The 27822-nt window shown below is 42.7% G+C and overlaps 1 protein-coding gene across 1 annotated transcript in view; it reads left to right on the top strand.

Annotated features, from left to right (window-relative positions):
- POC1B (POC1 centriolar protein B) overlaps positions 1 to 27822 on the top strand; it is a 104636-nt gene that overhangs the window by 9929 nt on the left and 66885 nt on the right. Inside the window, exons 3-4 of the mRNA XM_052640477.1 lie at positions 17161 to 17332; positions 23708 to 23887. Coding sequence (XP_052496437.1) covers positions 17161 to 17332; positions 23708 to 23887 — 352 coding nt within the window. The remainder of the gene's footprint in view (positions 1 to 17160; positions 17333 to 23707; positions 23888 to 27822) is intronic.

Genomic DNA, 27822 nt, shown 5'->3' with positions numbered 1-27822 from the left:
AATCACTGTGGTTTCTGTGTGGATTGAACTACTGTGAGTAGAAAAATCAGTTAGGAGCCATTATAGTAATATCAGCAGGTGATGGTGCTTCAAACTAAGATGGTGGTCTTCAAGCTAGGGTTACTAGCATATGAATAGCGTTTAAAGTCATGGAATAGATAAAGTCACCTGGGAAAAACAGAACAATGAGGGCAAATGGCCCGTTTCCAGGTGGCTCAGTGGTAAAGAATCTGCGGTTAATTCCCTAGTCCAGGAAGATCCCCTAGAGAAGGAAATGGCAACCCACCTCAGTATTCTTGTCTGGGAAATCCGATGGACAGGGGAGCCTGCCAGGTTATAGTCCATGGAGCTGCAAAGAGTCAGACACGATTTAGCGACTGAGTGTGGACACATACAAAAATCTCCAGCCTTTGGGTCAGCAGGGGAAATAACAAAAGAATCCAAGGAGGAATGGTTAGAAGAATAGGAGGGAATGCCCCTATAGCAGGGTATTATGAAAGCCGAGGTGTAGATAGAGTAGGGTAAAAACGTTGAAAACAGAGAATATGTTAGTCATTAGAGAGAGTGGGGGAGGGAATTATCGCAGAATTGAGCGCCACCGAGCAGTGTAGACAAGTCCCTGTGAAATGAGTAGTCTTGAATTTGTATTGTTCCTGGTCTTCCTTGGAGTGTGTCTAGCAATTCTGTCACAAATACAGAATTTGTGTACAGTCCAGAAAAGGCTGAGTGACTGAGACTTTGCCAGAGGAATTTGAAGGGAGGGAGACAAGTCAAAGGACTGAATATATGTGCAAGAAAGGGTTTATAAACTGGGCAAAGAAAGAAATGAAGACTACAAATTGGATAATGAAATGAAGATAGTGAAAGAAAGCCTCAGTGGAGAACGCAGGTCAGTGCATTGGAGTTCTGGATAAGATAGAAGCTGTGAACAAGCAAGCTATAAGGAAAGCATGTTGTTAAGGATAGTAGGTTTCAGTTAGTAATCAGAGGAGTGTTGGCACTGCTTGTGATAACATCCAGGGTGTGACCACCGGAACAGGATGCTGAAGACACATGGAAGAAAAGGTCTTCAGAGAGGCCTGGTTGTTCCGTTGATCCCAAATGTTCTTCACTACCTCACTCTGCTTGGCTGGTTCCTTTGTGTCCTTCGTAACTCCATTTAAAATCCCACTGATTACTTCACCTGAATTAAGTATTCTGTGCCCACAAAAAATTCTCATATGACATCCTGCTTTTATCATTCATGCCTCTTAGCACAATTTAAATTGATACGTTACCCTTGCTTGTTGACTTGTTGCCCTCTTTTCTGCTTAAATTGAAGCTCCCTGTTTAGAGATTTTTGCCTATTTTGTAACTCAGGACTCCCCCCACCCCAGCCACCCTGCCCTTACATGTGGTAGGGCTGAGATATCTGTTGAGTGAACTAATAATACCAAGACTTGGAACAGAGAGGACTGTGACCTCAGGTAGGTGAAGTGTGAAAATGCATGTCGCTTGGGAGGGTTTCAGGGAGCTTGATGTCCCCAAGCAAAGTCAACATGTAAGTAGGAGGGGGGACTTTCAGAGAGGGGGTGGTATGTACAAGAGAGGTCTTATAAGTGGTGTTTCTCTGGCCAGGTGGTAGCTTTGGGGAAGGAGAGCAAGTGTGAGTACCAGGGTCAGCCCAGGGAGCATCCCGAGCTTCATGGGAGCGAGAGTGCAGCGTGATTGACAGCAGTGGGGCTGAACCACGACTAGAGGAAACAAGGGGAGGTGCGGTGGGTTTATGTATACTCTGCAGCCTCTCAGAAGGTGGTGGGCTCTTGGGTTTCACAGGATGGGGGGCAATCAGAGGGGAGAGGATAGGAGCAGATGATAACTTGTGAATGTCATCCCTCTTATGGAGGCGGAAACTGGAAGCTGAGTAAGTTAGCTAAAGTGGTGTAGCTGGTAAGCAGCAGAGCCTGGCTGAGCCCGATCTCCAGTCAGCTTCTGGAGCCACACTCTTTCCCCTTAGCTCAGTTTCCCAGAAGGCCGCACTCAAGTTTACACAAACATTAGAAGAGTTTAAGAGCATTTTCATGTGATGTGCATAATCTGAGTTGCATGTTAGAAGTTTCCAATTAAAACGATGTGTTTTAGCATTGACGTTATCAGCCTTTCCTCTTTTTGTGTTCAGGGTGGCTCTGTCATCGACTCATTCCCTGTTTCATCTCTGGGGTGTGTATACAATAAATGATGGTGTAGAACAATTTTATTTACCCCTTTTCTTACTGAATAGAGGCAGAATGAAACTGTGAATTTTATTTTCCTGGCAGTGAAACCGTAATTGAAGTTTGCCAGAAATTCTTTTTCTCTTCTGGTTCTTAGTTGCTGAATTGTGTCTGACTCTTTTGAGACCTCATGGACTGTAGCCCACCAGGCTCCTCTATGCGTGGAATTCTCCAGGCAAGAATACTGGAGCAGGTTGCCACTTCCCAGTCCAGGGTATATTCCTGACCCAGGGATCAAACCTGCATCTCCCGCATCTGCAGGCACTTTTTCTACCCCCGAGCCCCCAGGGAAGCCTGTTATTCTGGTTCTTGATGGCAACCTGTGTAGCAACTTTTACTGAAGCTCCTCCTACTGTTACAGGTTTTAACTCTTGCTCCCAGTGCTGAAGTGACCTCAGGCACGCACTGAGAGGCAGGAGCAGAGTGCGGTCTTTCTCAGATCTCCATATTCGTCGGAAGTAAGGGAGAAAGTGGCTAAAAGTTCAGGCTCCTGGGTTTCACTCTGGAGAATGTAGCTTACTAGAAACACATGTTCTCAACAAGGTCCCCAGGAATTCCAGTGGGGATAACACGTAAATCCCCAGAGCTTGGGTTCTTGGTTAAAGGGACGTGGATGTGGAGTCTGGTTGTTGTTGTTGTTTAGTCTCTAAGTTGTGTCCGACTCTTTTGAGACCCCAGTGGGTGGACTGTAGACCACCAGGCTCCTCTGTCCATGGAATTTCCAAGGCAAGAATACTGGAGTGGTTTGTCATTTCCTTTTCCAGGAGATCTTCACACCCCAGGGATCGAACCCACGGCTCATGCATCGGCAGGCAGATTCTCTACCACCTAGCCGCCGGGGAAGCCCTGGAGTCTGACAGACCTGGGTTAAACTCCTTTCTATGTTTACGACCCTGGGCAATTTACTTCACCTCACCAAGCCTCATTTCCTCATCCATAAAAAAGGGGTGATGATAGTCACCTACCTCCTTGTGAGGATTAAGTAAAAGGATGTTTACGAAGTTCTCAAAAGGATTTGGCCCTTAGTGACAACTCCAGAAGGGTTTGCGTTGTTAAGCTCCTCAGCCCTCATGGAGAGTTTGAATAAATTAAATTTCTCCACATTGTCATTACTAAAGATTATTTTTAAAGCAGCCACAGTTTCTTTGAGACTCTGCTTACACTAGTAACAGGCTAATTACTTCGTGTCAGCTAGCAGGAAAATTATTCCCTATTCATGGCAGAGGAATTTTGAGTTAGTGCCATCACTTAATTATATCAATACTATTACATGGTGCTTGGATTGGACAAGCTGATTCTGAAAGAATTAGATAGGATATTAAAGTTTATCTAGTTATGGTTAGAATATTGTCTTTGTATTGTGCAACCGTCTCTCTTACTTCTCTCTTGGTTTGTGGTGTCTTTGTCTGGGGATTACATTTTGTTTTTCTTGTCTTAAAAAAACTATCTACAGTGAATTCCTCCCCTTAGATTTCCTTAGAAAATGTTCTTGTTTATATCTCCCTGAAGAAGGTGATCCAGTGTTTTCTGTTGTAACCCAAAACCAATATGAACCTAGAAATGCAACAGAAAGTACAAAATCATGGTGCCCTCAAACCAGAGAGCTGAGTTTTGTCCTGGTAGGGGGTTTTAAAGCAGACATAATGAAGGTACGAAGTATGTCGAGGAACTTCTGAAATAATTGAAAAATTCGAGAGTTTCTATACGGAGGTGATTGAGTTTTTCAGACCCTCTTGACTATGGAATGAAAAGGCCTGAGAGGAATATAATCCAAATTTTTTAAGCTGTGAAGGATAGTAGAGGGTGAACATGGGCCTGCTACAATATGCACTTTTTGACCCATTAATAATTATTCAGGGAATTTATCACAGTGATATTTTGTACATATCAGAAATAACACATGTTCATTGCAGCATTGTATGTAAACAACCTAAATGTGGTCACCTGGTTGAAAAAATTAAGATATAGGTACATCATAGAATGGTTTCCCCGGTGGTTCAGTGGTAAAGAATCTGTCTGCAATGCAGGAAATGTGAGTTCAGTCTCTGGGTTGGGAAGATCCCCTGGAGAAGGAAATGGCAACCCATTCCAGTATTCTTGCCTGGAGAATTCCATGGACAGAGGAGCTTGGCAGGCTACAGTTCACGGGGTCACACAGTCAGACACAACTTAGCGACTGAACACCGCCACCACAGAATACTATTCAGCTACGAAAAAGACTGAGGCTGACTTCTGCCTCCAGTCACCGTAGTTAACTAGGAACCAACTTTCCCTCCAGCTGAAAGCAACTGTGAAATGAGACAATACAAGGCAACTGTTTCCAGATGTTGAGCGACAGGGAACGTGAACTGGTGATCCTTGCAGGAAGGAAACGCAAGGTGAGCCCCTCCCGTTCGCGCATGGCCTTGGCTTTCTCTCAAGGGCACTCTCCCTGCTGCCCACGGAAGGTAGAGCCGAGCAGAGCGAGCCTGGCCGAGCCGAGGCAGCAGAGGCCTTGATTCTGGCTGTGTCCGGGCCAAGCTGCTGAGACAGGTGGGCGGCCGCAGATTCTGTGGGGCCGCTGCAGTTTTGGCTGAGGTGCACTTGAGAGAGTGTGGGGTCTAGGGGAGATCCTTTCCTGCCAGGCAGGAGGCGGGGGAGGATGAGGAAGAGGCTGGTGATCCCAGGGACCATGCCGGGTAGAGCTCGGCCAAGCTGTAGCTCAAGCAGAGGGGAGATCCTTCCCAGCATCTCAGGCGAGACACCAGGGGGGCCAGGCCGTAGGCATCAGGACCGCATCTGAAATAAAGGGTATGCCCGAAAACTCAGTTCACAACTGAAGGAGTTTCACTCTGACAAAGAATAAAACCAAGTCTGACAAGATCAAAAGGAGTAAAACGTAAAATGCACCCTGACTAGAACTGCTTATGGCAGGGATGTGGGTTAGTGATTCTGAAACTGTTTGCGTGCTCTAGACTTAAACAAAAGTATATTGAGTGTAATGTGAGTCAGGTGTTTTTTTTTCTTTTTACCGTGGGCAAGGAGAGTTATAAATGTTAGAAGACGAAGGGCTGAAATGTACTCTGTGCTGTTAGATTGAAATGGGAGTTACCAGTATATGAACACATGGTTCTTAATATCTTTATCTTGATTTCTGCATATAGATAGATACGCTTTCTATTTATATCTTATTTCTTAGTTCTGAGATTTCTGTTTATGTCTTAGTTCTGTCAGCTGTCACAGCAGTTTGTGCATGTGTGCTAAGTTGCTTCAGTGGTGTCTGACTCTTCAGCCCTGGGGACTGTAGCCCTCCAGGCTCCTGTGTCCACGGGATTCTCCAGGCAAGAACACTGAGTGGGTTGGCGTGTCCTCCTCCATGGGATCTTCCCGACCCAGGGATCAAACCCACGTCCCTTACATCTCCTGTGTTGGCAGGCGTGTTCTTTACCCCTAGCACCACCTGGTGAGCCCAGTAGCAATGAGCAAACATAGTTGCCAGATCTTGGTTTCTAAGTTTGCCATTCTCTATGAAAAGGAATCAGAACTTCTTGGGGAAAAAAAGACCTGCACCAGGGCTGGAGCAGGGAAAGTACATCTTGCAGTACCTTGTAATTATGGAAGCAAGGACGTATTCAAAGAATGATGGACACATATCAGAGCACAAAGGCAAGCTTTAAGGGGCTCTTCCTAGCCAAATCTGGGACAATATGAGAATCAGAATAAATAATGATAAATCTGGATAATAGCCCATTGAGTAAAATAATCTGAGTCCATACTGATGTAAATGAGCAATTGAATAAGTAGATAGATAGAGAAAAAGAGAAGATTCTTCCTTAAAATAGTAAATCAATGAATTAAATATTAGTTCATTAAGTAGTAAATTAAAGAATAATGGGTTCAAAAATTATTGAAGGATGCTAAAATTAGTGGGTGACAGTTTATTGAGGAAGAGGATATTTACATAGTTTAAACTATCTTCCCCACAAAATACTTATTAATTACAAAGGGGAAAAAACACCAACTTTATAAGGCAAAAATTACCTACACCAAGTGATCAAAGTTAATTTCACCAATATTGGGACAAACAGATATCAAATGTACCCTAATACAATGCACTGATAAGGGCACAGCGTAACTTTTTGTGACATTCTTGTCAAAATGTATGTATCCTAAATCTAATGACAAGGAAACATCTGCAAAAAACAAACTGAAAAAAAAAAAATAAAAGACCAGATTTGTGATTACCAGAGGCAGTGGAAGGAGAAGCAGGAATTGGATGAGAGTGGTCAAAAGGTGCAAACCTCCAGCTGTAAGAGACGTACTACTAGGGGTGCGGAAGTGTAATTAACACTGCTGTACTGCTATATGTGGGCTTCCCAAGTGGCGCAGTGGTAACAAATCCACCTGCCCCTGTGGGAGAAGCAGGTTCGATCCCTGAATTGGGAAGATCTCCTGGAGGAGGAAATGGCAACCCACTCCAGTATTCTTGCCGGGAAAATCCCATGGACAGAAGAGCCTGACAGACTATAGTGCATAGGGTCGCAAAGATGCGGACACAACTGAGCAACTGATCAAAACAGATCAACCAACCAACATTATATATAAAAGTTAAGAGTAAATCCTAAAAGTTCTCATCATGGGGAAAAATATTTTCTTCCCTATTCCTTTGCTGTATCTATATGAGATGTTGGGTGTTCACTAGACTTATTGTGGTAATCATTTGAGGCATGTAAGTCAAATCATTATGCTGTACACGTTAAATATACAGTGTAGCATGTCAGCTATGTCTCAATAAAACTGGAGGAAGAAATTATAAATAACCTAGACAAAAATGTGACTAGACACCCACGTTTGTTTAAGCACATAGGAGGATACTCAAGACAATGAGTATCTTCTCTCCTCAGTGCCTAAACAAATATGTTCAATATGCCTCCAGGAAGGGGAACCAGGTGGCCAAGGGCTGGAGGGAAATTCAGTAACTACTCCTGTAATATTGGAATTCTGTATCATGCACACTTGCACAGCAGAATAGATAAGGGAATTTAACAACAAATGTAAAAAGCCGGAGGCAATACCATGCTTTCCAGAAAAGGTATTCCTCACAAAGCAAGCCTCTAATTAACCATAGTTGATTTTGGTTAAATCAGTGAGAGCGCTTGGGTTGATTACGGAAAGTTATTGCTCTTCAACGCAACAACTGATGCCCTTTTGGACATTATGGAGAGCAAACCATTAGTATGTATTCTTTGTCGTCAGCTCCAGGTGAGTGTGGACTTTGTTCTTTCTTTTGTCCTAATGAGGATTTCTTGAAACAATGGACTACTGTTATAGAATATAATTTAAAGATTTTTTTTTTAGTGGCTAGACTTGTTAAACTTTTAGCTTCCTCCCTCTGATAGTTAATCTCAAACAGATGGCGATTAGGTACAAGCTTTGACATTTTAAATGATGGGGTAATGTTTATAGAGGGTGTGGTTCACTGGAAATGTATGAACGCAAATTCCAAGTTGACACTGTACAGCACGGATACCAATAATCAAATACCTTTTATTATGATGGTATTAAGGTTTGGTGGATCAGGGTTAAGGAACTGAGGAGGGAAATTCAGTGTCGGTTTTCATAGAAGAATGCGTTTGTGACCGTTTTGTAGATTGCTAGTCCTTTTCCTGTTTTCTTGAAATTTGGAAGACACTAGCATGTATGCTGAGCCACACAGTTTTAAGTGGGACATCTCTGCTGCTAGTGTTTCATAGTTAATAGGGCTCGGAAATGCCACCTGGCTCTCAGGTTTAGCTGTCCACATCCTTTAAACTAAGCGTTCACCCTGCTTTCCGTCACTTCTCTTTAGCAGGCCTCATGCTGATAATAGCAAATCTTGCTATACTACAGGTAAGTAGCCATCAACTCTTAAAGCTAACAATTTTTGAGCATCCACTCTGGTTAAGGGTAAGGGTTTCCATAGTGGCTCAGACAGTAAAGAATCTGCCTGCAATGCAGGAGACCCAGGTTCGATCCCTGGGTCAGGAAGATCCCCTGGAGAAGGGAATGGCTACCCACTCCAGTATTCTTGCTTGCATAGAGAAATCTCATGGACAGAGGAGCATGGTGGGCTACTGTCCATGGGATCACAAAGAGCTGGACACGACTGAGCAGCTAACACTAAGTCTGTTAAGGTGCCCTTTTCCTTTTCTGAGGAAATATGTAAAAGCTCAATTCCTGAGTCACCATCTTGGTTGTGTCATATTCTTCTACCTCTGGCTCTGTGTCTCTCCCACCCCTGCCACCAGCCCCAATTAATTGTCACTTCACATTGATCCTATAATAACATTTTTTCCTGGTTGTATTGAATATTAGGGACCCTATGAACCTTCAGTGAGTTCGTGGGTCAGTTGTGTGTATTAACTCTCTCTACTGCCTCCCTCCCGGTTTCTCCTCAACCCACACCGTTCCAGCTTTGATCCCACCACTCCACTGAAACAATTCTGCTGCCAAACCAGCCTTTGATCCTCAGGCCTACAGCTGGCTTCTTGGGCAGTTGACCTGTGTGGTCGCACAAGGCACACATTTAGTTTAAGGCCCTGCCATCCCGGTCTTCACATTTTCACTGATTTCCTACAAGAGACCCCACGTTTACATCTTATACTGGATCCTACAAACGATGTAGCTGGTCGTGTTCAGGCCTGATCTTACCAAGTCTCTTTGAAGCCTTTGACAACAGCCCTGTCACCCTCTGTGAGTACACACTCTATTCCTGCACACCGCAGTCTCCTGGCCCTTCCTACTCCACTAACGGCTCCTTCCTTTCGCTTCCTTTGCTCCAGGTTAAGTACCTTCATCCGCTTCTGTATCTAGACTTACTGCTTGAGTGACCCCATCCAATTTCCAGTCTCTAATGTATTATCTACACTGTCACTGCTGACAGTAGCAAAAACTAAAGCCACCGTAATGATAGCTACAGCCGAGTGTTTTCTGTGTGCCAGGCTTGGCTTATGAGTATTATTTCACTTAATGCCTTAATCTCATTAAATATCTCTAGCATGCACCTGGGTGCCCAGGCCAGCAGCCGGGCACCTTGTTTTCTTTTCTCTTTCCCCCTCACATCTAGTGTGTTTGCAAACCTTGCGGACTCTGTCTTTACAATAGACCTTGGTTTTGACTACTTCTCCCGCTTCCACAGCCTGGTCCAGACCACCTCCTCCTGGCTGGACTATTGCAACAGCCTCCAAACTGATTTCCTTCTTCCCTCTGTATGCACTCCAAACAACAGCCAGACTGAGATTTTCTGTTTGTTTTGTCTAAACATTTTTTTGAAGTATAAGATATGTACCAACATTGAACAGCTTGCTGAATCTCCGCAGTGTGACTTGCCTGTTTTGCCAGTACCCTTGACCTCCCTTATAGCCACTGTCCTCCCTGCCTGCCACCCACATAATCTCTATGATCACTTCTAACTCCATAGATCAGTTTTGCTTCTTGAACTTCATGAGTACATTTTAATTACACAGGTACACAGTATGTATATACCACAATTTGTCTATCTGTTTTATTTTGATAGGCAGTTGGGTTTCTAGTTTTGGTCTTCTTTGAGTGATGTTCCATAAACATTACTGTATATATCTTCTGCTGAACATGGGTAAGAATTTCTGCAGGCATTTGACTTAGAAGTTGAATTGCTGAGTCAGATGGTAAGTGTATATTCAGCTGCTTGTTGTTGTTCAGTCACTAAGTCGTGCCTGACTCCTGCTACCTCATGGCCTGTTGCCCACCAGGCTCCTCTTTCCATGGGATTTCCCAGGCAAGAGGACTGCAGTGGGTTGCCATTTCCTTCTCCAGGGGCTCTTCCTGATCCAGAGATTGAACCCACTTCTCCTGCATTTGCAGGAGGATGCTTTACCACTGAGCCACCAGGGAAGCCCAAATATAGTCACTGTGTGTGTGTGTGTGTGTGTGTGTGTGTGTGTGGTGTGTTTCTGTGTTAGTTGCTCAGCTGTGTCTGACTCTTTGAACACTATGGACTGTAGCCCTCTGGGTTTCTTTGTCCATGGAATTCTCCAGGCAAAAATACTGGAATGGGTTGCCATTTCCTTCTCCAGGGGATCTTCCTGACCCAAGGATACAACCCAGGTCTCCTGCACTGCTGGCAGATTCTTTACCATCTGAGTCACCAGGGAAGTCTTTCAGCTTAACAGATTTCAAAACAATTTTCCAAGGGTGGTTATAACCACCACCATTATCTGAGCGTTCCCTTGTTCCACATACTCACCAAGATTTGGTGTTATTTATCTCTTCTGTTGTGTTTTTCATTCTGTCTGCCCTCTGATGGATAAGGATAAGAGGCTTATGGAAGCTTCCTGATGGGAGAGACTGACTGAGGGGGAAACTGAGTCTTTTTCTCATAGGTGGAGCCATGCTCCATAAATCTATAATCCAATTTTCTGTGGATGGGGGGGTGGGGGGGATGCTGTGTTCCATCCCTGTTTTCTGATCTGAGGCCAAACTACGGTGGAGGTGATGAAGATAATGGCGACCTCCTTCAAAAGGTCCCGTGCACACACTGCTGCACTCAGTGCCTCGGACACTGCAGCAGCCACCGCCAACCCACGCCTCTGCCAGAGCTCCTGGACACTCTCAGACAAGTCTGGATCAGTCTCCTGTTGGGTGATTGCTCCTTTCTCCTGGGTCCTGGTGCACACAGGGTTCTGTTCATGCCCTCCAGAGTCTATTTCCCCGGTCCTGTGTAAGTTCTGGCGGCTCTATGGTGGGGTTAATGGTGGCCTTCTCCAAGGAGGGCTTATGCCATACCCAGGTCTGCTGTACCCAGAGCCCCTGCCCCTGCAGCAGCCCACTGCTGACCCATACCTCCTCAGGAGACACTGAAACACTCAAAGGCAGGTCTGGCTCAGTCTCTGATCACATGGAGCACAGCCTTATCTAACTCAACAAAACCATGAGCCATGCCATGTAGGGCCACCCAAGAAGGACAGGTCATGGTGGAGAGTTCTGACAAAACGTCGTCCACTGGAGAAGGGAATGGCAAAGCACTTCAGTATTCTTGCCTTGAGAACCCATGAACAGTATAAAAAGGCAAAAAGATAGGACGCTGAAAGATGAACCCCCCAGGTCAGTAGGTGCCCAATATGCTACTGGAGACCAGTGGAGAAATAACTCCAAAAAGGATGGAGCCAAAGCAAAAACACCACCCAGTTGTGGATGTGACTGGTAATGGAAGTAAAGTCTAATGCTGTAAAGAACAATACTGCATTGGAACCAGTTAGGTCCATGCATCAAGGTAAATTGGAAGTGGTCAAACAGGAGATGGTAAGAGTGAACATCTCCTTTTTAGGAATCAGTGAAGTAAAAGGGACTGGAATGGGTGAGTTTAACTCAGATGACCATTATATCTACTACTGTGGGCAAGAATCCCTTAGAAGAAGTCGAGTAGCCCTCATAGTTAACAAAAGAGTCTGAAATGCAGTACTTGGATGCAATCTCAAAAATAACAAAATGATCTCTGTTCATTTCCAAGGCAAACCATTCAACATCACAGTAATCCAAGTCTATGCCCCAACAAGTAAGGCTAAAGATGCTGAAGTTGAATGGTTCTATGAAAATCTACAAGACCTTCTAGAACTAACACCCAAAAAAAGATGTCCTTTTCATTTCAGGGGACTGGAATGCAAAAGTAGGAAGTCAAGAGATACCTGGAGTAACAGGCAAATTTGGCCTTAGAGTATAGAATGAAGCAGGGCAAAGGCTAACACAGTTTTGTCAAGAGAACGCACTGGTCATAGCAAACACCCTCTTCCAACAACACAAGAGAAAACTCTATACATGGACATCACCAGATGGTCAACACTGAAATCAGATTGATTATATTCTTTGCAGCTGAAGATAGAGAAGCTGTATATAGTCAGCAAAAACAAAACTGGGAGTTTACTGTGGCTCAGATCATGAACTCCTTATTGCCAAATTCAGACTTAAATTGAAGAAAGTAGGGAAAACCACTAGACCATTCCGGTATGACCTAAATCAAATCCCTTACAATTATACAATGGAAATGACAAACTGATTCAAGGGATTGGATCTGATAGAGTGCCTCAAGAACTATGGATGGAAGTTTGTGACATTGTACAGGAGGCAGTGATCAAGACCATCCCCAAGAAAAACACAAAAAGGCAAAATGGTTGTCTGAGGAGGCCTTACAAATAGCTAAGAAAAGGAGAGAAGCTAAAGGCAAAGGAGAAAAGGAAAGATACACCCATTTGAATGCAGAGTTCCAAAGACTAGCAAGGAGAGATAAAGCCTTCCTCAGCGATCAATTCAAAGAAATAGAGGAAAACAGTAGAATGGGAAAGACTAGAGATCTCGTCAAGAAAATTAGAGATATCAAGGAAACATTTCATGCAAAGATGGGCTCAATAAAGGACAGAAATGGTATGGACTTAACAGAAGCAGAAGATATTAAGAGGTGGCAAGAATACACAGAAGAACTATACAAAAAAGATCTTCATGACCCAGATAACCACAATGTGATCACTCAGCTATTACATTCTGAAATGCGAAGTCAAATGGGCCTTAGGGAGTATCACTATGAACAAAGCTAGTGGAGGTGATGGAATTCCAGTTGAGCTATTTCAAATCCTGATGCTGCGAAAGTGCTGCACTCAGTATGCCAGCAAATTTGGAAAACTCAGCAGTGGCCACAGGACTGGAAAAGGTCAATTTTTATTCCAATCCCAAAGAAAGGCAATGCCAAAAAATGTCAAACTACCACACAGTTGCACTTATCTCACACATTAGCAAAGTAATGCTCAAAATTCTCCAAGTGAGGCTTCAACAGTACGTGAGCTGAAAACTTCCAGATGTTCAAGCTGGTTTTAGAAAAGCCAGAGGAACCAGACATCAAATTGCCATCATCAAAAAAACAAGAGAGTTCCAGAAAAACTTCTGCTTTATTGACTATGCCAAAACCTTTGACTGTGGATCACAGCAAACTGTGGAAAATCCTTAAAGAGATGGGAATACCAGACCACCTTACCTGCCTCCTGAGAAATCTGTATACAGGGCAAGAAGCAACAGTTAGAACTGGAAATGGAACAATCGACTAGTTCCAGATAGGGAAAGGAGTATGTCAAGGCTGTATATTGTCACCCTGCTTATCTAACTTACAGACAGAATACATCATGAGAAATGCTGGGCTGGATAAAGCACAAACTGGAATCAAGATTGCCGGGAGAAATATCAATAACCTCAGATATGCAGATGATACCACCCTTACAGCAGAAAGCAAAGGTGAACTAAAGAGCCTCTTGATGAAAGTGAAAGAGAGTGAAACAGTTGGCTTAAAGCTCAACATTCAGAAAACGAAGATCATGGCATCCGGTCCCATCACTTCATGGCAAATAGAAGGGGAAACAATGGAAACAGTGAGAAACTTTAATTTCTTGGGCTCCAAAATCACTGCAGATGGTGACTGCAGCCATGAAATTAAAAGAAGCTTGCTCCTTGGAAGAAAAGTTATGACCAACCTAAACAGCATAATAAAAAACAGAGACATTACTTTGTGATAACGGTCCATCTAGTCAACGCTATGGTTTTTCCCAGTAGTCATGTATGGATGTGAGAACTGGACTATAAAGAAAGCTGAGCGCCAAAGAATTGATGCTTTTGAACTGTGGTGTTGTAGAGGACTCTTGAGAGTCCCTTGGCCTGCATGGAGATCCGATCGGTCAATCCTGGAGGAAATCAGTCCTGAATATTCATTGAAAGGACTGATTCTGAAGCTGAAGCTCCAATACTTTGGCCACCTGATGTGAAGAACTGACTCATTAGAAAAACCCTGATGTTGTAATGGATTGAGGGCAGGAGGAGAAGGGGGCAGCCTAGGATGAGATGGTTTGATGGCATCACCAACTCAATGGACATGAGTCTGAATAAGCTCCGGGAGTTGGTTATGGACAGGGAAGCCTGACGTGCTGCAGTCCATGGGGTTGCAAAAAGTCGGACACGACTGAGCGAATGAACTGAACTGATCTCTCCTGTTGTAGCCATTCTAATGAGAGTGTAGTAATATCTCGTTGTCGTTTTAATTTGCACTTTCCTGGTGACTGTGGATTTGAGCACCTTTTTATACATTTATTAGCCATTTGTATATCTTCCCGTATGAAGTGCCTATTTAGGCCCGTTGCCTATTTGCCTACTGTGTTTTCTTGACTTTCCTTATTGATTTGTTGGGTTCTTTATATAGTCTTTGTTATATGTTGGATAACTGTATTGTGAATATCTTTTTCCTCTCTGTGGCTTACCATTTTATTTGCTTAGTGATGTCTTTCAGTGAGTAAAATTTCTTAATTTTACTGTAGTACAAATGATCATTCTTTTAGTATTTTAGTAATTTTCATGTATTATTTAAACAATCGTGCCTACCCCAGTGGCCATGAATATTTTCCCCTAAGTTCTCTGCTAAATGTTTATTGTTCTGCCTATTGTATTTAGAGCTATAGGAGACATTGTCTTTCTCATTGTGAATACCCAGTTGATCCACCATGATTATTGGCTAGCCCATCCTTTTCTCACTGTCAAAATGACAGTTTTCTTAAATCATAAGATACTCCTGTTCGGAATCCTTTAGTGGCTTAGAACTAAATACACACCTCTCACGTGGCTCCCTGCCGGCATCTGCTTCCTTCTTGGCTTCCATCCCTGGTTGTCTTTTTCTCCCTGTCCTGGCGGACATGCTGGCCTCCTTGCTGTTCCTCAGACTGCCAAATTCATTGCTGTCTCAGGCCCTACATGTGGAGTCCTTCTGCCTGGAGTGCTCTTTCTTCATGTCTCAGCCTGAACCACTTCTCATTTCCCTCAAGTCTCTGCTCAGAAGGGGGTGTCCTTTCCTTAAACAGAACCACTCACCACTCTGTATAACATTAAGAAAGGGAAAAAGGTATAAGCTTCCATTATAAGTACAAGAGACATGATTATAACATTAATTAACACTGCTGTATGAAAATTGCTGAGGGAGTAAGTCCTAAGAGTTCTTATCACAAGGGAAAATTGTTTTTTCTATTTCTTTAATAAGAATTATGAGATGATAGATGTTCGCTAAATCTATTGTGGTAATCATTTTATGATGTATATCTCATAACTGGAAGAAAAAAAGAATAAATAGTATATAAAAGTCCTCTGAATACGTATGACATTACCGATGAACTATCTCCTACTCTATTGCAGTTCCATGAAATTGTGTCTTATTTCCTTTTGTAGCTCTTGTTTGTAGTATAATACCTTAGAACTCGAGTCCTAAATATAACACATGTGATAATTCATGGTTTTCCCTGTTTTGTCACATTAGCCACAAATAATTTGAACCTGATTTATTTAATAATTTGATGAATTGTGATGGAACATCAGCTTTTGTACTTTAAGAAAAAAAAAGGGGGGGTAGTATGCAGCTTATAAACTCACTTTAACTATTTTACATGGAAACAATGCATAGACTAAGGTCAAATGAATTTTATCTATGGCTGAAGAACTTAGAAGCTTTTCAGAGCTTCAGAAACTTTTCTTCAGAAACGCTTCTCTTCTAAGAGTAATACTAATTGTGTTTCAAGGTATTTTTTCCTGAACATTCTATAATATAAACTTAATGATTCTCACTGACCTGGTTTCTCTCACTGGGGCTATTTTGGGGGCACAGGCATATATAATGGGCTTCCCTGGTGGCTCAGTTGGTAAAGAATCCGCCTGCAATGCAGGAGACCTGGGTCAATCCCTGAGTTGGAAAGATTCCCCTGGAGAAGGGAATGGCTACCCCCTCCAGCATTCTGGAATGGAGAATTCCATGGATTGTATAGTCCATCGGGGTGCAAAGGGTCGGATATGACTGAGCGACTTTCACTTCACTTCATTTCAATGCATATATAACATTTGGTTTTGTGGCAAGAGTTAGATCTGTCTTTCATTTGTTTACTTCCTGATCAAAGGCATTTATTTCCGCTATTGATTCCATTTGTCTTCCTTTTCTTAAAGCCTTAAGGTGATGTCTGAAACACATGATTCTTTTATTAATTGTAGGATGTTGTAACAGAGCACAAAGTGGGTTTTAAGCTTACCTTATCTAGCTATAAAAGGCATTACTGGTCAGTTAACAAAACTGGAAAACATTTGGTCAGTTAAAGTACTGATAAATTTTGTGAAATTGATTGCAGTGTTTTTGGAATGTAGAAAGAATAGCTTTATTCTTAGAAATATGCCCTTATGTATTTAGGAATAAAGGTGCCATGGTGTTGAATTTACTTACCCCAAAATGGCTTAAGAAAAAAATTGTGTGTGTGTGTGTGAGTGTGTGCATGTGCGTGCACATGCATGCTTGTGTACAGAAAAAGAAAGAGTGAGCCCACAAGAAAATTATAAACCAAATGGGGCAAAATGGTAACAACAGGTGGATCTGGTAAAAAGTATATTAGTGTTCATTATACTGTTAATGTAACTGTTCTGCAACTGTGAAATTATCTCCACATGAACAGTTGAAAAAAAATCATCTCCAGCCCCCTCAGGAGAAGCATGTAGCACTTATGACACAGAGATTAAGTTACTTTCTCAGTCACCCTGAGAGAGACAGAACTGACCCCCAGTCCTGTGTCTCTGTTGCACTGAGCTGCCTTTTTTTAGTAAATAGTCATTGAGTCCTAACCAAATACAGGGGCCACTAATCCTGCTGTATGGCTACATAGGACACAGCCATGCTTGCGTGTTAGTGATGTGGCTTTGGGTTTCTTTTTAAAATATTTTTGCCATTACCTGGTCTGTCATGCCACCTCCAGCCTCTCTGTTACCTGGACATCTTGTTATTAGATACCCCGCCCATTGTAACGAGACATGCCTGTGTTTGCATTTTAACACACAGTGATCTTGTTCTTCTGTTTCTTAATAGCTACCGGCTCTTGGGATACATTTCTCATGCTGTGGAGCCTCAGGCCGCAAGCTAGAGCTTTCAGATACGTGGGTCACAAGGACGTTGTCACCAGCCTGCAGTTTTCCCCACTTGGAAACTTACTGGCATCAGCTTCACGAGACAGGACCATTAGACTCTGGATCCCTGACAAGTAAGAGCAGAACAGCTGCTACGTGGTGGGTTTGGAAATGTAAAAGATAACTGGGGTTGAGATTCTGTCCCTCTTGGACTGCCTAACCCCCCAGTTACGTGTACATCTTTAGTCTAAGACACAAATGAGGCATACTGGCCTGGTAAAATTATTTCATACTGTTTTCCCCTCATCTTGAACTCATAATTGTGTCTTCTGTTTGAAAACTATTTCTAACCGTGGAAATATGCTTAATAATGTCTGAAGTGTTTTTGTAGGACAGGCGGTTAGGGAGGGTGATGGTTATCAATCCCTTTATGAATCTCATGTAAGCTTTAGATCATCTCCCCAGAGAGATACACATTGGACTGCCTCACCAAGATTTTACAGTTTATGGTAACTCAGATGATAAAGAATCTGCCTGCAATACAGGAGACCCAGGTTCGATCCCTGGGTTGGGAAGATCCCCTGGAGAACAGAATGGCTACCCACTCCAGTATTCTTGCCTGGAGAGTTCCATGGACAGACGAGCCTGGTGGGCTCCAGTCCACAGGGTTGTAAAGAGTCTGACATGATGGAGCAATTAACACTTTCACTTTCAACCCACTACCTTTCCAAACCCTAGCTGATAGTCCATCTATTTTAAGCAGTTATTGAGCCTTGATTATTTTAAAAGTTTTTAAACTCTTAGTCATGTAGATTTCAAACATGTATGAAAATAGAGTAGATAGCATGACAGCTCCCCACCATAACCATCCACCAGATTGAGTAGTTCTTCAGAGTTCGGTCAGTCTTGTTTCATGTGTCCTCCACCCCCTTTTCTTCTGGGATGTGTACATATCAGATCACTTCAGATAATAAGAAATGTTTGCCTTCACTCTGTCGGGGCGGGACTTGATCTGTGGTTCATGCCTGAATGGGCCCAGGCACTCCCAAATAAACGAAAGTTCCTGAAGCATTTCCCTGCCAGAGGACACTTTTTTTCCCTGCCACTGCCTGAAGGAAACTCCAAACTGAGAAATCTGAAGATTATCTCAAGGCAGGACAACACGACTGAGGAGAAGTGACATGTTGACATGTTCTGACACTACAGATAGCAGTGTAAGAGGGAGTTGTAAGGAAGAGAGACTGGCTCAGGGTCTAAAAGGGAAAGCATTTTTTAAAGCCTTGACTTTGAGAATTTTGGACTAGTGGTTTGCTGTTTTCAGCACAGCCTCCGTCTCCCATTGCTATTTTGGGGAAAGCTCAGTGAGTAAAGCACTGGGTAGACGAGCTAAAAGGACACAGAATCATTCATTTTCACTGCCTGATCTAAGCACCACAATTAGGCTTGTGTAGATATGTCTAGTTCCTCTTCCTAAATCATATCTCAGCAGGCCAGGGCAACAGTGGATCATGGCAATGAGAAGGAAACTGATGCACCAGTTATCTGTTGCTGCATAATGGTCCCCAAACTTAGAAGCTTGACAGTAGCTATCGTTTCTCCCAGTTGTAGGAGCTGTCTGGACGATTTATCCCACTGCCCCGGTAATGTGGGCTGTTACGCAGCTTCATTACACTGGCAGCTGGGCTGGCAGGTCCAGTGCCTCCCTCAGATGCCAGTGGCCTTGGTGTTGGCTGTTGGCTGGGCGCCTTTGTCCTCCACATGCCCTTTCTGCAGCAGCATAAAAGGACTTCCTTGCAGCATGGCAGCTGTCGGACAATCTAGGATAACCAAAGCCGAAGCGGCTAGACTTCTTAAAGGCTGGGCCTGGAACCTGCCCAGTGTGCCTTCTGCCACATCCTGTCGGTCAGTCAGTCACAACACTAGCCTGACTGCAACTCGAGATTTGAAGGAGGAGAAATTGGTGGATTCTGCCACTGGTGGGGAAGAGTGGTGTGTGTGCCTGGGGGAGAGAGGAGCTGTGGGCAGCCAGGTGAGCAGACCGACACCACAGCTGTTGATCAGAAGGCTGAGAAAGGCTAGCAGGAGCAAGCTGGGAGGCAGGTGTGGCTGGCGTTGGTCACGGTGGGCAGTCACGAGAATTCGGGTAGAAAGGGCAGGTACCTGTGTGGGAGGTGGACAGACTCTGTTAAGGCAGGTGGGGAGCTAGAAACCAGCTAAGCACCAGCACAACAAACACTGGGCACTCCTATCTTGGGTTCTTACATACTTCCTGTTGGGACGGGATCTGGATTCATCAGTTGGACCTGCCTATTGCCAAGAACTATTGTCATGAACTCTTTATTGCCAAATTCAGGCTTAAATTGAAGAAAGTAGGGAAAACCACTAGACCATTCAGGTATGACCTAAATCAAATTCCTTACGATTATACAATGGAAATGACAAATAGATTCAAGGGATTAGATCAGATAGACAGAGTGCTTGAAGAACTATGGTCAGAGGTTCGTGACATTGTAGAGGAGGCAGGGATCAAGACCATCCCCAATATAAAGAAATGCAAAAGAGCAAAATGGCTGTCTGAGGAGGCCTTACAAATAGCTGTGAGGAGAAGAGAAGCAAAAAGCAAAGGAGAAAAGGAACGATATAAGCATCTGAATGCAGAGTTCCAAAGACTAGCAAGGAGAGATAAGAAAGCCTTCCTTAGCGATCAGTGCGAAGAAATAGAGGAAAACAGCAGAATGGGAAAGACTAGAAATCTCTTCCAGAAAATTAGAGATACCAAGGGAACATTTCATGCAAAGATGGACTTGATAAAGGACAGAAATGGTATGGACCTAACAGAAGCAGAAGATATTAAGAAGAGGTGGCAAGAATACACAGGAGAACTATACAAAAAAGATCTTCACGACCCAGATCATCATGATGGTGTGATCACTCACCTAGAGCCAGACATCCTGGAATGTGAAGTCAAGTGGGCCTTAGAAAGCATCACTGTAAACAAAGCTAGTGGAGGTGATGGAATTCCAGTGGAGCTATTTCAAATCCTGAAAGATGATGCTGTGAAAGTGCTGCACTCAATATGCCAGCAAATTTGGAAAACTCAGCAGTGGCCAAAGCACTGGAAAAGGTCAGTTTTCATTCCAATCCTAAAGAAAGGCAATGCCAAAGAATGCTCAAACTACCACACAATTGCACTCATCTCACACACTAGTAAAGTAATGCTCAAAATTCTCCAAGCCAGGCTTCAGCAATACGTGAACCATGAACTTCCAGATGTTCAAGCTGGTTTTAGAAAGTGCAGAGGAACCAGAGATCAAATTTTCAACATCTGCTGGATCATGGAAAAAGCAAGAGAGTTCCAGAAAAACATGTATTTCTCTTTATTGACTATGCCAAAGCCTTTGACTGTGTGGATCACAATCAACTGTGGAAAATTCTGAAAGAGATGGGAATACCAGACCACCTGACCTGCCTCTTGAGAAACCTATATGCAGGTCAGGAAGCAACAGTTAGAACTGGGCATGGAACAACGGACTGGTTCCAAATAGGAAAAGGAGTACGTCAAGGCTGTATATCGTCACCTTGCTTATTTAACTTATATGCAGAGTACATCATGAGAAACGCGGGACTAGAAGAAACACAAGCTGGAATCAAGATTGCCAGGAGAAATCTCAATAACCTCAGATATGCAAATGACACCACCCTTATGGCAGAAACTGAAGAGGAACTAAAAGCCGCTTGATGAAAGTGAAAGAGGAGAGTGAAAAAGTTGGCTTAAAGCTCAACATTCAGAAAACTGAGATCATGGCATCTGGTCCCATCACTTCATGAGAAATAGATGGAGAAACAGTGGAAACAGTGTCAGACTTTATTTTGGGGGGCTCCAAAATCACTGCAGATGGTGATTGCAGCCATGAAATGAAAAGACGCTTACTCCTTGGAAGGAAGGTTATGACCAACCTAGACAGCATATTGAAAAGCGGAGACATTACTTTGCCAACAAAGGTCCGTCTATTCAAGGCTATGGTTTTTCCAGTGGTCATGTATGGATGTGAGAGTTGGACTGTGAAGACAGCTGAGCACCAAAGAATTGATGCTTTTGAACTGTGATGCTGGAGAAGACTTTTTGAGAGTCCCTAAGATTGCAAGGAGATTCAACCATTCCATTCTAAAGGAGATCAGTCTTGGGTGTTCTTTGGAAGGACTGATGCTAAAGCTGAAACTCCAATACTTTGGCCACTTCATGTGAAGAGTTAACTCATTGGAAAAGACTCTGATGCTGGTAGGGATTAGGGGCAGGAGGAGAAGGGGATGACAGAGGATGAGGTGGCTGGATGGCATCACCAACTCGATGGACATGAGTTTGGGCGAACCCTGGGAGTTGGTGATGGACCGGGAGGCCTGGCGTGCTGCAATTAATGGGGTCGAAAGAGTCGGACACGACTGAGCGTCTGAAGTGAACTGAACTGATTGCCAAGAGGAGGAGCTGTTACAAAGCAGGCAGACAGGATAGATGTTCTGAAGTGTGGAGAGCCCAATAAAGATCAAGGCAGATTCTGTGATACTGACTACCCTTGGCTTCCTGGTCACATTAGATGCCAAGTCTTTAGTTTGTTTACTCTAGGCCTTATACTGAAAATCAGCCCATGTTGTCCTCCTGACTTCTACTCATAGAACATTCCCTTGAAACCTCACTGGACTAGTCCCTGAATGCTCCCTCCTATATTATTTTCATTATTCCTGGTGAAATACCACATATCAGGTGATGGAGATTTACGACAGAGTCGCCTCTGCCTTCTACAGACCACAGGAAGGGAAAGCCAGGAGGGATCTAAGAACCATTTAAGGATCGACTCTTCCCAGCAGAATTCAGCAAAGCATACTGAGCTCTTCTTATGTGCCCGACATTGTGCTAGATGCTGGTCTTTTAGAGATAAGTAAGCCATGATTCCTGTCCTCAGAAAAATTACTGCCTAATAGGAGAGAGGCAGATCTATTTTATAATGAAGATTACTGTATAATAAGCAAAACAGACACAGCAGATAGAGAACAAGTAAGCCTATCTGGGTTGGTGAAAGGCAGGGTAAGAGGAAGCAGTCAGGCTAAGGAAGCAGCAAGTACAAAGCCAGAGGCGGATTTGAGGCACTGTGGTTGTCTTAGGGTACAAAGGTCAGTGTAGCGGCAGGTGGTCTTGCCAAAGAGCTTGGGCATTGTACTTTTTCTTGGAGAGCAGCCGATGACACATTTACACTGGGGTTTACATGCTTAAAATCATACATTTACCAAGTCTATAAACACAGTATGTAGGTGACTGGAGGGGGATAAAAGATTAGAGCGGGGAGACCAGTTAAGAGGCTTTTGCAGTAATCTAGGTGAAGGATACAGAGGGTGTGTATATCTATCTTAATACGAGCACAGCTGGGATGCAAAGAAGAGGAGGGATTCAGAAGATACGCAGGAGGTGATGGCAATCTCACTGTCACTAAATAGGCCTGCTGACCCCTTGGATACTGGGGAAGAGGAGGAGCGGGGTGTAACTTCTAGGCTTCTGCCACTTCTGCTGCCTAATCTTTTTAACACATTTGTGGCAATTTTTCCCATAAGGCACCACTTGTATAAATGCGACTTTCTGAATGGAAAAAATTGCTAAGTCTAAATGTGGTATTAAGTGAAAGTACCTTGGGAAAGTGGAAACGCTGACACAAAGTAGCATTTCCCGAATGTCACCATTTACCTCCAGTTCCATCTACTAGGCTGCCCCCAAATTATTTCAGTAGTTTTCCTGCTGCTTCTCCTTAAATGCCACACATTATTTTCACCTTTTTTTTTTTCTATTCTCTTTTCTGCACCCTAGCCAAGAAAAAGAAAGAAGGTATCTGAAATTTCAAGGTGTTGAGAATCAAAGTCTGTTATTACCAATTATCTTTTGTTTTGCTTGTGAATGTAAGATTGGGCTCAGACGTGAGCAGGGTCATAGGTACACCCCAGGGGTCTCAGTTCCCATTGCTAGTGGGTCAAAACAGGAGCGTCAAATCACCCAGGGACGTTATTTGTCGAGGCATATGACACGGAGGACATTTCCTCCTTCCCAACCCAGACTGCCAGCCCAAACTTTCGTGTCAAAGTTTGAAAACACTGCCTTAGAGCTCCTTATTTAACAAATCTTAGCTTTGCTAGGTTGCAGTTTATTTAAACTATATATTGCGGTCTCTAGAGGAACAACAGGAACTTAAAATACATGGTAGAGATTTGTTCAAAAATATTATTTCCTAGCTTCCCGTTAAAACAAACTCAGCAAATGAATTTCCGGGTCGTGACCACCAGGGTCTCTCTCTTCAGTGAACAAAACTGGCTTAAACGGTTCTGATGCAGAGTGCAGTTCAAAACAGCCTTTCCACACTTTCTGTCAGTTTTTATGAGTTAAACTATTGTATATGTTTCAAAATCTGTATACTGATGAGATCGTGATTGTAATTAAATCATGTTATAAATATTAAACTATTTATTTCCAGGAGAGGGAAATCCTCTGAATTTAAAGCTCACACAGCTCCAGTTCGAAGTGTGGACTTTTCAGCCGATGGCCAGTTTCTTGCCACAGCTTCTGAAGACAAATCTATCAAAGTATGGAACATGTATCGCCAGCGCTTCTTATATTCCTTGTACCGACACACACATTGGGTTCGCTGTGCCAAGTAAGTGCAAAGTTTCACCATAACGTTTCCATATGGTTTTTCCTGCTGCAGTCTGAATTTTACCCCCAAATCCCAGAAAAGGGGATTGAGGGCAAATTCATTCATTCATTATTTATTCCTTCATCAAATGTTTATTGTTTGCCAGGAATAATAATAAACAAAATGGTCAAAAACTGCTGCTCTCATGAAGCTTATGTTCTGGGGAGGGGAGACAGAGAATAAGCAAATGGGAAACTCGATATGGTAGTAAGTGCTATGGAGAAACTCAGAGCTGCTGGCTTAAATAGGGTGGTCAGCAATTGCTCCCAGAGAGGGTGACCTTTGTGCAGAGACCCGAGGGAGGGCAGGGAGTGAGAGTTGAAGATGTTTGGAAAAGGAATGTCCTGCATAGAAGAAACAAGAGTGAAAGCCCTCGGGCGGGAGCTGGGTGGCCATGTGAGGCAGAGCAGGAAGGCAGGGGTGGTGGAGAGTGTGGGAGAGTGGAGGAATAGCCCCGATGGACAGGCGGAGTAGGTGAGCCGCTGGAGCCTGTTCCTCTCTCTGACTTGCAGTTTAATGGGATCCCCCTGACCACCGTGTGGAGAGCAGACCACCAGAAGTCAGAACAGAGCTGGGAAGTATGGGCTATTGCCCTTGTTCTCATCCCAGTTTGGTCCGTGGTGGTGGCTGTGGAAATTCTGAGACGTGGTTGGAATTTAGATTATTTATTCAGTTGACCCTTGAATAACATGGGTTTGAGCTGCAGGGGTGGTTGGTTGAATCCACAGATGCAGGACTATGAATATGGAGGAACCTTGGATTCCTAGGGTAAACCAAATTCCACATAGGGTTTTCACTGTGCAGAGGGTTGGTGCCCCTAACCACCATGTTGTTCAATGGTCTACTGCAGTTGTTACAACCAAAAGTACTTGCTGTCTAATTGGATGGGATGAGAATGAGAGGAACCGAGAATGACTCCATAACCTTTGGCAACAGTCTATTGGGACAAGTGCTATTATAAGTGTTATTAGCATCTGCTAACAGCCAGGGAGCCCGCTATTCCTAAGACACACTGCTACAATACTTGAAATATGTATCTCCTTTCCTTATCGAAATTGGCCTGGGAGGGAAGCACTTTTGTTTTACATTCCTTATTTAAAGTGTGATCTGAGCTCTTTTTTGTTGATTGATCTATTCTACTGGCATGACTTTGCATTTAGAGGGCTGGCATGAGATAGTCCAAGTCTTATTTGAACCTGTACTGCTGAGGGACACCGTGCTCAAAATACTGATCTGAGAATGATGCTGATTCTTTCAGAGGAGAGTGGAGCTGTGAGAGGAAGACAGAAACTGCTGTCTAATTACATGGTGTGGTTTCAGAATAAAGCCATACTTGGAATTATTAGTAAGGGAAGGGGAGGAGAGGAGGAGGGAGACACAGACGTGAGCCTTAAAATATTTCCTTTCACCCTTTTTAAAAGGCACTTTCCAGAGGAAGTGATAGTGAAGCAGAGTTTGGAAACGCAAGAGTGGTCCTTGCATACAGTCATGTGCACTCATAATATCTGTTGTATCTCCAGCCCCAACACTGCCTTCGTTTTCAGTTATCCCTTATGGAGACTTTTGCAATAAACCTCCATCATTAATTGAGGCTTTGTTCATTTTCTCAAACTTATGTTCTCTTTGTGCTTCAGTTTGCATTGTTTCTATTGGCCTATTTTCAAGTTCAATCGTATTTTTTCCTTGCTGTGTTCAGTGTACTTATAAGCTTATCCATTTCTCTGAGATTTTCCATTTGTTTGCTCATTATGCTCATCATTTCCTTTAAATTCTTGAACATATTTATAATAATAGTTCTAAAGCCCTTGTCTCTTATTCCAATATTTATGTCATAGCCGAGTCAAAATTTTTGCTTGTTTATATTTAAATGTTTTATTGTATGCTCAAACATGGCTAAATGTTTGAGAGTATGTTATTCTATCATCTTCTAAAAAGTGTTGATTTTTGTTTTGGTAAGCTGTTACGTTTCTGCTGGCCTAGCTAGACTGTGTTGAATACAGACTTTTTAGGGTGGATCTAGAGTGGCCTTTACTCTTGGACTTCAGTACTAGTGGCCTTTCTAGGGCCTCCACTGAATGCCTGGAGTGTTCAACCAGATCTGTTGAGAACTTGGACATGCCTCGTTACTGTGTACCCTAAGGAAGCTGTGTTTGACTCTCAGTCTCTGTTGTTTTCTTCCAGTTCTTCGTGTCCTGAGCCTTATCACGTTTGTATTTGATCAAAGACTCAAGACTTGGGCAGATTTGGAGGTATTTCTGCTCTTCACAGGTCCTCTTATCAATCCTGCCCTCAAAATTCCAGCCCTTCAGCAGTTCTGAATTCTAACTGCTATTTGTCTGCCCAGTGAGACTGCAGCTGTTTCCTTGGGCTGTGTGTCCTTAAGCCATGTCTGGAAAATGCTCCCAGGTAGAGATTTGGGATGCATTTGGTGCTTATCTCATTTATTCTCTCTCTCAAGCTTCACAGCCCTGTTCTGTCTTTCATCGAGTGCCTAAAATCAATCACTTCATATATTTTTCTGAGTTGTATGATTTTTTTTTATAGTAGGGGAGTAAGTCTGATAATGATTACTACCCTTACTCAGAACGGGAAGTTTTGCCAAAGGAATTTAGTGGAAACTTATACAAGCCGATTTCAAAATTCGTATGAATAAATTAAATGTCCAAGAATAACCAAGAAAAGAATGACCAGAAAAAATTGAAAGAAGCTTGTGTAACGGGCTCCTAGAACACAGTATAAACTTGTAGAAATTAAAATAAGACAGTCATGGTACCAGATTAGGAAAATGGGTCATAGAAAGTTCAGGTGCAGATCTACGTATGTTTTCTGATAAAGATGGTATTTCCAATCAGTGGTGAAGTAGCTGAATAGTTGCTAAAATATTAAGATAATATTAAGTAGTTATTTAATATATTAAAATGTATGTATGTAGTTCAGATAATTAGATTTCTATTTGGAAACATTTAAAGTTAGATCTGTATTGCACACCACACATTTCCAAAAATTACAGATGAATTAGACAGCTTAACATTAGAAATAGTCTAAGTGATACTGCTTTTCCTTCCAGTGCATTGACAATATATTTAAACGAATGTAGAGGGTCGACAGAGCAATTATTTCTCCCTTAAGTATTTGAATTTTAAGTGTGTCATAGACTTAAGTAATTTAAATTCAATGTCTTATTTCTGTGCCCCGTACTTACTGTGAGTTTGTCCCTGGAGCCCAGACTCACCCCATGTGGCATAGAGGTGGTGCCCGTTAGTGTAAGAACAGATGAATAGCTGTGTTTTCTCGGCTAACTATTGTTTCAATCATACATCTTGATTCACAGAAATATTTTTTTAAGATATGTTATCTATTGGGAGATATATTCATGCTTTAAAAATAGAAATTAGCATAGTCTTTTTAGAAACCCATTTGTAAAATATATCAGGAGTCCTTGTTACAGGGAGTTCACAACTGGAAATCTATCCTAAATAGATTTATTCAAATTCTTATTCAAAGAAAAAAATCTGTATTTAAAGATACTGCTTTCGGTGTAATTTATAATGATGAGAACTTGGAAATAATCAAGTTCTCCAACTAGAGAAAGCTAGTTAAATAAACTTAAATGATATTATAGCTATTAAAAGAAGATATGTAAGTAGTGACTTGAAAATATGTTTGTGTTTGGGGTAACAGGGGCAATATTCAGAACTTGTGATTATAATATAAAAATCTACACATAAGATAAAGTTCCTGCATAGACACAATATTATATGATTTTGTTTGAGTGATGGTGCTATGCGCTGTTTTTACTTACTATATTTCCCAGCTTTTTTAAACATGCAATTTGTCTTTAATGAGTAATGAAGAAAACATGTGTTGTTTGATATATCTACATATGCAGGTGAGAA

The sequence above is a fragment of the Budorcas taxicolor genome, chromosome 5 (genome assembly GCF_023091745.1).
Source record: "Budorcas taxicolor isolate Tak-1 chromosome 5, Takin1.1, whole genome shotgun sequence".
NCBI classification, from domain to species: domain Eukaryota; kingdom Metazoa; phylum Chordata; class Mammalia; order Artiodactyla; family Bovidae; genus Budorcas; species Budorcas taxicolor.
Note: the sequence above shows the minus strand (reverse complement) of the source record. Positions and strands in the feature narration are given on the sequence as shown.